General features: G+C 35.4%; 2 protein-coding genes across 2 annotated transcripts; one reads left to right on the top strand and one right to left on the bottom strand.

Annotated features, from left to right (window-relative positions):
* Positions 1-740: 740 nt before the first annotated feature.
* Positions 741-2,988, top strand: LOC103491722 (cysteine-rich and transmembrane domain-containing protein WIH2-like). Its single transcript, XM_008451784.3, has 3 exons — positions 741-926; positions 1,007-1,199; positions 2,691-2,988. Exons 1-3 carry the CDS (start codon positions 872-874, stop codon positions 2,746-2,748), a joined length of 306 nt encoding a protein of 101 aa, XP_008450006.1. The 5' UTR covers positions 741-871; the 3' UTR covers positions 2,749-2,988.
* A 782-nt stretch (positions 2,989-3,770) lies between these two features.
* Positions 3,771-6,921, bottom strand: LOC103491723 (protein AUXIN SIGNALING F-BOX 2-like). The gene is made up of 3 exons (XM_008451785.3): positions 5,760-6,921; positions 4,911-5,406; positions 3,771-4,784 (listed from the first exon to the last, which is right to left on the bottom strand). The coding sequence occupies exons 1-3, from the start codon at positions 6,209-6,211 to the stop codon at positions 3,969-3,971; spliced, it is 1,764 nt and encodes a 587-aa protein (XP_008450007.2). The 5' UTR covers positions 6,212-6,921; the 3' UTR covers positions 3,771-3,968.
* Between the last annotated feature and the right edge of the window lie 2,348 nt (positions 6,922-9,269).

Raw genomic sequence — 9,269 nt, 5'->3', positions numbered from 1 at the left:
ACATATATTTGATTTAATTCTTGCTTTGCTCAAATCATTTAATAGTTTAAAAACATGTGTTTGCTTTAAACACTTTAGAAATCTAGCTTTTAAATCTCATGTTTATAAGAAATGTTTGGAAATAGCTTATAAAACATGCTTAACATAAACTCGGGCTTTAAACTTGTACTTTTGAACTTATACTTAAACTCATGCTTTGTAAATTATTTACTAAATCAGTACAGAAGTATCATTCAGAATTTACAAAGCATGCTTAGAAACATTTAGGTTTAAACTCATGTTTACACATATCAAACTCAACTTAGACACAAGTCACTCTGAACAATTTAAGAATGACTAGGGTTTACATATCTTTGGCACCATCCTTTGAAGATTTTCCTAGTTATTATCATATTCGACAACTATATCGTTGTAGAAGCCACTATGCAAATTTTCTCCTCTAGCATGTTGCTCATGGGATCGATCCATTGAGGATCTCAACCTCCCAACCAGCTCATCACAGAGGATCCCTACTGACAGCCCAAAGGCTTTACAAATGCACACGGTTCTAACAGAGAGAACCCCATAGCTCCAATTTTTGTATTCCTTACAAAGATTGAAGACTAAATTGGTAATTTAAGTAGTTATAGGTGGGTTGAGTGGTGCATTTGAACAATATTTGGGACCAATATGCAATTATTTAAAAGAAAATATGATTGGATATGTAATGTAAATATCCAAATTAAAATTATAAATGCATACAACTAGAACTTGTGAGAAGGGGACATACCCATTACCCACCACGTTAAGCAATTGATCTGCTGTTATTGTTTTTATCTTCTTCTTCCAGATCTCCAAATTTCTCCATTTCCATTTCTATTCCCAAAGAATTATGAGTTACTCTTACGGCTACAACCATCCTCCGCCGGAAACCTACCCGCCTCCCGGTCACATCTCTTTCTTTTCTATTTCTCTCCTTTTTTCTTTTTCACTTCATCTCATTCCTTTTTTTTCTTTTCTTCTATAGGGTACCCTCCACCGCAGCCTGGATATCCCGGCCATCAGCCACCCCCACCGCCGCCGCATCAAGGCTATCAAGGCTATTTCTATGATGGGTATCAGCCATCGGCGCCCCCGCCTCCTCCTCCTCCACCGCCTTATCATCATCAGCACTATCACTACGATGATCGAAATGATTGTTCCTCCTTCCTTCATGGATGGTAGGCTTTCCCCTCTAATTTCTTCAATTACTATTTGGATTATCATTTTGTTGATTCCATTTTCATTTGTTTGTTTCACTTTCTGAATTGTGATCTTGTTGATGCATTCATTTTTCTGTGCTCTGGGAATTCATAGGATTTGGGAAAAATTAATGTTTTCTGGATTTTTTGGGATTTCGAAATTGGCAATTCAATTTTCTTTTTCTTCTTTCAATTTGATACACATCTTTCTCTTACAATGGAATATATATGTATTCAGTGAAGGCCAACACTATGGCTGTCCCTTCGTAATTTTTCAATTCATGATTGAACTACATTTTTTAAATTTCTTGCTCATACATCCAATTGTGTAGGATCATAAGCGACATTATTGTTCCATCCCTCTTGAACAATGCCTTCTTGCAATAGGCTTTTGGGCTGAGGAGTTCAAACCCCTATTTGATAACCATTTAGTATTTCGGTTTTGGAAAATTTTGCTGGTTGTTCTTTACAATAATGTTCCTTCCTTGGGAAACATTTGAGTTCTTAAGTGCTTTTTCAGTTTTCGAAACTTTGGCTTGAATTTTGAAACCATTTGTAAAAAGTAGAAAAAGAAAACCAAAGAAATCCATTGCTTAAAGTGGTATTTATAAGCTTACTTTTCATAAAGCGAAAAGAACCTTGTTATCAAATGGGGTCTAACATTTTCAATTTGTTTGGATGCACTCTATCTAAGGACATTATAGAATGGAAGTGGCTATCCTGAACCAATCAAAATCATCTTTGTTCTTGTATAGTGAACTAAGCAGTATTTTTCTTAGTTTAGTCAGCAATAGGGAAAAGTAAATTGGTCATGTAATGTTTGATATGGGTGCACAGAGCATCTGATGCTTCTCCTTTTATGCTACTTTATGATCCCTTCCTTTCTTCCTCCTTTTATGTTTTGTAGCTTTGATAAAACTATTGAATTGGACTATCTGTTTGTCAAGTTATTGTTGGGACTTTAACATTCTGATTTTTGCTAATGTGGGTCCATTATCTTTAATACTGCCCCCTTTGTAATTTGGAAATCAGTTTTGCATGTTCCTTATCTTAATACCCATGTTTGTAGACGTTTTAATGTTCTTGTTGTGCATGAGACAGCTAAAAAAGCCCACTCATTCGGGCGTGTTTTATTGGCTTGCTCCCTTTCCTTGTTGAGTGGAGTACTTGTGTAGAACTTCGATGCTTCCTTTTTTGGGTTCTTGAAGTTCAATGCTTGTTTCTTTTCCAAAAATATAGAAAAGAACATTTAACAAGTTTTCTTTCGTCCAACGGATAATGTTTTAGTAATTACAGGTCCTTGTGCCTTTGCTCGATCAAACTGAGAAATAATGTCTAAGAATTGTGAAATAAGTTCCATTGAGTAACGTTTTCATTTTTTATTTCTTGGTTCTTGGTTCCTTTTTAGCGAGTGTCCAGTGACTGACTTTTGATTATCAGTAACATTAAACTTATTGTTCTCTTGTGCAGCTTAGCTACACTTTGTTGTTGTTGTATGTTGGAGGAGTGCTTGGCCTGCTTCCGATAGACGATTGCAAAATAGTGTTTCTCCTTCAGTCGGTTCAGTGGTGCTGTGTTCATGTCTTCTATTATGCTGTGTTCATGTCTTCTATTGTGAACCGACTACTATTTTCACATCACTTTGTTATATTTGTAGTTTCTGGTTTGTGTGATTGCAAACTATCTCTGTATTGTTTGGTATCTAAATGTTCTTATTTACTTTTATACATACCTAAACAAATAGTAGATAATACTATTAGACTTGGAATCCCTATTGTTGTCATCCAGATCAATTTTTTAAAGATTTTGATGCATAGTTTCTGTGGAGCCTTGATACAGAAAGCAGAATATGCTATTTGAAACTTGGTTTGATCCTTCATTTGGTATCCAAACATTTTAATTTTCTGAGTGGCAAACTGATGCTGACCCCACTTTCCTTTTGTGAAGGGGTTTTTCTTTCTTTTGTTATAACTTTGACCTTACGATCATGAAGCTAAAACATCTGAATAACTTTCTTTCCAGAGGAGGTTGGAAATATGAGCAATAAATATAATAATCACAATTAAGCACCTTTTACTTTGGTAAGCAACAAATAAGATCCATTGCCTTTTTTTTTCCTTCTCCAGAGAAAGTGAGGGGACAAGGAATTCCATATAATTGAATTGAAATTCCATCTTATATATTAGTACACGTGTTTAGATCAATTAAATGAAGACAAAACTATTCGTTGTTAACCTCTATATATTCTTAGAAACCCATTGTCAACCTTTATATTTTTTTGACAAACCCTTCATCTATTTTTCAATCAAACCAACCTCAACTATCAATAAGTAAACATCAATCAATCAGTTGGTGTTTGTAAGATCGATCGATTTAACTCTTTAAAATGTTTTTTGAAACTTCTCAATTTGAAAACCAAACCGATCAATTTCAATTAGACTCGATTTTTCTTTTCAGTCTATTATAGTCACCCCTAATTTATACACCACCAAAAGAGTGGAAGGGACACAGCATATTTTAAGCAAATGAATAGAAGAATCCAAAGAGCAATTGAGAAATGAGAAAACTGGAATTGCAAAGTCTGTCTAACATCAATGCAGATTACAAATTGAAAAACTCCCAATAATTACAATAAACACCAATACACTAAGCTCACATAGCTAAATAAAAATCCCACTGGTCAGTTTGCCTAACAAAGAAAAAGGTACAAAGTAAAATTCAGAAGCCTTGATGGAAAGAAGTATCAATCTACAATGTCCATACAAACTTAGGAGCATCTTTCCTTGGTCCTACTAATGTACGGTACAGATACATTTTCCCTACTTTCTGCTCATCATCACGGCAGACTTCTGACTGACCATTCTCGTTGATCATATCCACATTGCGGCAGAATCCCAACTGATCATTCTCGTTGATGATCTCCACGTTCAGCCTCGGCATCTTCTTTGCTAATGTCTTGCAGCCACCAAGAGTAATCTCACAGGACGACATCCAAAGGGATCGCATTGTTTCATACTTCCCAACGTCCTGCAGAAGTGCCATGTCACCAAACGGGCTGTCCATGATCTCGAGCTTGCGAAGTTTCTTGCAACCACTCAATACGTGAATCATTCCCTTGTCACTGTTCCCAGCAAATGCTAACGAAAGCATTTCTAGATGCTTTGCATATTCACCAATGTAATAAAATACCTGATCCGTAAGAAGGCCTGAGAGAGATAAACGTCTCAGACCTTTACACGCTTGAACAATCGCCCCAAAACCTTCATCCAGTGGATACCCAGTAACAGGATCTGGTTTTGTGGGGTCGAGGATGCACAGCCTAAAACGTATGAAGTTTGGGTTGTTCTTTGCTACAGTTACAAGGGCAGCATTTGTCATCTGATGGCAGAAGTACAATATCGAATGAAGTTTGGGGCACCCCTTCGATATGGCTACCAAACCTTCTTCTGTGACAGCAACATTACCAGCCCCGGAGAGGTCAGATGGGAAAACCCTCAATTCCTGCAATTCGTTACAAGATGAAGCAACAACTTCCAGTCCTTTGTCTCCAATACCATCCAGAATCTGTGAAGATCACCCAATAACATTTCTCATCATTCAAAATATATAAAGTATATCCATACATAGAGGTGAAATCATATACATATGTAAAGCATTATATTGTAGCAGTAAGGTCGGATGAGTACATACCCACAATCGTTGAAGTCTCTCGCAATACTGAATGACCTTTATGAGCTCATTGCCATGAAGCCCAGGAGCATAGCTCAGGTTCAAGGATGTCAAATTGGAGCAAATTGGGTAAATGGAGGCCAGGCAGCAAGGAGAAACATCTAAAAAACCAGATAAACTCCTGATTGATTTGCATTTCAGAAGGGTGTTCTTGAGATTGTCATAGATCTCAGAATCTCGATCATGAACGTAAGACCCGGTGCCCAAGTCCACAAGTTGAGGAGCATTTGCCAATATATTTTGCAAGGTTTCAATAGGCACTGCACGGTTCAGCCTCAAACTCTTGAGGTTAGGAGATCTTGCTACAAGCCTCTCAAGAGCACCCAGATTCACTTCTCCTCTGAGGCAAGCAAAATTCAGGGAGACAAGCGACGTGCAGCTCTCCGGGAAGCAGCTAAGCCAGTAATTACTATGGTCATCAATTTCATTCTCTTGCAGGTCAAGCTCCCTCAGAAACCTAAAATGAATCGGGAAACAGAAAGCAAAACACATCAAGAAACCATAATCTCACATCACTCAAAGACCCTACAAATTTTGTGTAACTACAATCTACACAGCAGGTGAAGAAAAAACCCACGGACAGCATAATCCCTAAACATAGCTCGAAAGTCAACAATCAACAAAACAGTACAACAGACCATCTATCCTTAAAATGCTCATCTCAGACAAAACAAGAGTTTCACAAACCAATAGACCCACAACAACCAAGAATAGTAAGTAAAAGCAACGTCTCTAATTACAAACCAACAAACAAAGCTCATCAGAAAAAAGAAAAAAGGGAATTTTCTTCTTCTTTTATTATTATTATACCTGCAATTGGCAGCAATGGCAGCAAGGCCATTGGTGGTAAATCCCTCACAGCTGAAAAGCAGAAGGGACTTGAAATTGGGGAAGGATCGAGAAAGAAGCTCGAGACTGTCGTCGGTGACGACCATCCGCTTCAAACGAAGCTCCTCGAGGGAAATCCTGCGCTTCGCAAAGGCTTGGATCCAAGGGTAAACGTAGCCACCCCAATCATGAGGGACCAAATTGAAATCAGCGAAATGGGGCTTTCCCTTTAGGGTTAGGGATTTAACACAGGGGAATCTTCCGATTACCCTCTCCGGCGTGATCGAATAGCAATTTCCGACGAACACTTTCTGTCTACTAAATCTATCAACTCTGTACCACAATTTGCACACCAAGGACACCGCGTTCCGGTCCCGGTGAGACGTTACATAATCGAAAACATGTTCTAAAACCTCGTCGGGAAAATAATTCATCGTTTCTCAGCATCCAAACAGAAAATTCCCCCAAAAACAAAACTTTCCCAGGAGAAAAAAAATTATAAAAATAGACCCAACTTTCCCCAGGGAAAGGAAAAAGAAGAAGAAGCAAAAACTTTCTGAAGAAAAATATATTTAAGCTCCAAAAAGAAAACGAGAAAAAAACTCTGCTTTATGCAGCAGTATGAGTATTACATACCGGAAGAAGAAGAAGGGGGGAAAATGGGAGGAATTGAAGCAGATCTCGGAGGGATTGTCTAATGAAATTTGAAATCCGCGGGGAAGTTGACAGATCCAAGGAAGTGAAGAGAATAAAAGAACAAATCTCGCATCTGGGGCAGTTCAAAAACCTAGATCTGCAATTGCAGAGAGAAGGGAGAGAGATTGGGGAAAAGGGAATGGAATATAGTGAGGAAGAAACAGAAGAAGGAACAAAAAATTGGAGCAGTGGTTGAAAATGGAGGAGAGAATGAAATCCTGAACTGAAAATGAAGAGAATGATGATGAAATCAAAAGCAAAAAAAAAGAAAAAGAAAAAAGAAAAAACAGAGATTTAAGATCCGTTGAAGAAGAAGAAGAGAAAGAAATATGTACAGAAATTAAAACAAAGGATTCGATTTGTAATGATGAAGATGAGAGAGAGAAAGAGAGTAAAGAAATAGAGAAGAACAGCTTCGTCTCTCCCACTCAAGAAACGAACTGGTGGTGAAACAGAGAGAGAGAGAGATGGAAGAGAGCTTGGAGAAAGTTAACCATGGTTAGTTTGTAACCGGAGGTAATTTAACCATGAGTCAACATGCATGTGTCCTTATCTCTTGTTTCGAAGAGAGAGAGGCCCCCACACTCTGCCTTGTCTCTATTTTTTTTTTTCTTTTTTCTTTTTTCTTTTTTTTTTTCATTTTAAATTTTCTTTCCAAATTTTAGCCTTAATTTTTATAAATAAATGTTACTGAAACTAAGATTAACATTTTGAATGTTCTATCTTTTAAGGTAAACCTCTATTAATTAATTTAAAAACTATAATTAATTAGTTTTTATTAATTTTTCACGACTATTAAACGTATTTAAAATTTCACCTCCGGGTTATCTTTAAGTTAATTAATGTCAAAAGATGTAGACAAATATTATGAGAATTTTATTATTTTAAAGATTAAAAAAATAAAATGTAGTTTCTTTCAAGGTTGTTCATATTTATTTTTTAGGATCACAATTGTGAAATTAAATATATTTGTGTGTTATTTAAAATGGTAGAAGTGAAATAATAAAGCAAAAAAGAAAATAGTTATGTATTTGATTTGTGTGTATCTCTATGTTTATCTGTAATGTATGACCATATCCCTGCCAAAGTGTTTTAAATGTGAAGTGTCAGATAAATGAGACTGTTTTTAGGAGGAAATTACGGGGTGTGCCATCCGTAACTTTTATGAGGGCTGTATTAAGCTACCGCCGTTCGTACGTGAGCGTCATAGTCCATGTGGATCCAATACACGTTTTAATGGCTCACCTCACCTTACCTTACCTTACCTGAGCCCCTTAATTGTTTTTCTTTTATTCCTTTTTCTATCCACAGCAGTCGCCAGTACCCAGTCCCCAGTGGGAGTTGGTTTTGGCTTCTTCTCTTATTCTACTCTTTTTTTTATAAAAATTTAATTTACACTTTTTTCCTCCCTCTTTATTATTATTTTTATTTCTTTTATTTCAACCCTTACCATTCATAATTATTAATTTTATACACCAACTGTTTTTACTTTAATGCTTTCTCCTTTTTTCGACTAAATTTTGATATTTTTCTCCCTAATATTGATAACATCCGCTAATACCAACATTTTCTACCAACCATAAATTCCTTACATCCAACCCAACAATCAAACAAATCTCCTGTGAAATCAATAAACTTACAACTTGATCACCTATACTTCGCCCATTAATTATTTAGAAAAAGTTAAAGAGTATAAAAATTCCAATGTATTTTGACATTCCTTAAATGTTACGAGCCCTCTCGATTATATAGAAATAAGCTTCATAAAGTTTATTTACTAATTTCTCAAACATTAATTAATCAAGTTGTTACTAACCATGGTGAATAATTAGATCTATTTCACTTGTGATCTAAGTATGTGCAAAAATGCAGTACTTATGTATATAATCTTTGCTATTATAGGGTCAACCCCCATACTTAGGTATTATGATCCGATGGTCGACCTACGAATTAGTTTCCATAGTTAGTTAAATAAATCTATGATTTGATAACAGACTTCACAAATGAGTCTCCATTCTTAACCAAATAAATCTATAGATGACCTACCAAATAAGTTTCTCACTTTTTTACCTACAAGGACAACGTGAGTTTAAATTTGTCCTCAGTCGAATTGATAAAGATAAAAAGATGGGCAATCATTTTGTATTATTAAAGTAAATTTTGGTAAAATTTAATGTTTACGGTAAAAGTTGTTGATATTTCTTTCTCTACGTTGGAATACTTCATTAAAAGAAAAAATAGATGTTTTAGAACTTAAGCTATTGTGAGTTCTTTCTATTTATTTGATTTAAAAATAATTCAACCTTCTGATTCATTTCAATCCTATTAATTCAATGACCTCTCTCTCTATTTATTAAAGGTTGAACGAATGATTTAATTAGTAATTGACATAAACAATCAAACTCACTCACGACAATAGATAGATTGAAGGGATCGAAATTGAAGACTAAAACCAAGTAATTAATTAAAGAGCCAAACATATTTCATGTTTTTAATTAAAATTATATAAATTAATAAATAGATTGTTCTAATTGAACGAGATCTTAGCAGAGACCGACTCTACTTAATCACTTTTACAATGCCACAGGTTGGAATTAATTATTAGGAGATGATCTAACGTTGTGCAATAGAGAGGAGATTACGAAGTCACAAAGCAATGAAAACTTGAAAATCTATGGCCATTTAAAGTTGAAACCATAATCTATGAAACTCTTTTAACAAAATCATATCATTTTTTTATTTTACTTTTCTAGACTAACTAAAAATGATGATTTAAAAACCTAGATGGACTAAAAT

Source organism: Cucumis melo, chromosome 6, assembly GCF_025177605.1.
Source record: "Cucumis melo cultivar AY chromosome 6, USDA_Cmelo_AY_1.0, whole genome shotgun sequence".
Classification (NCBI taxonomy): domain Eukaryota; kingdom Viridiplantae; phylum Streptophyta; class Magnoliopsida; order Cucurbitales; family Cucurbitaceae; genus Cucumis; species Cucumis melo.
Note: the sequence above shows the minus strand (reverse complement) of the source record. Positions and strands in the feature narration are given on the sequence as shown.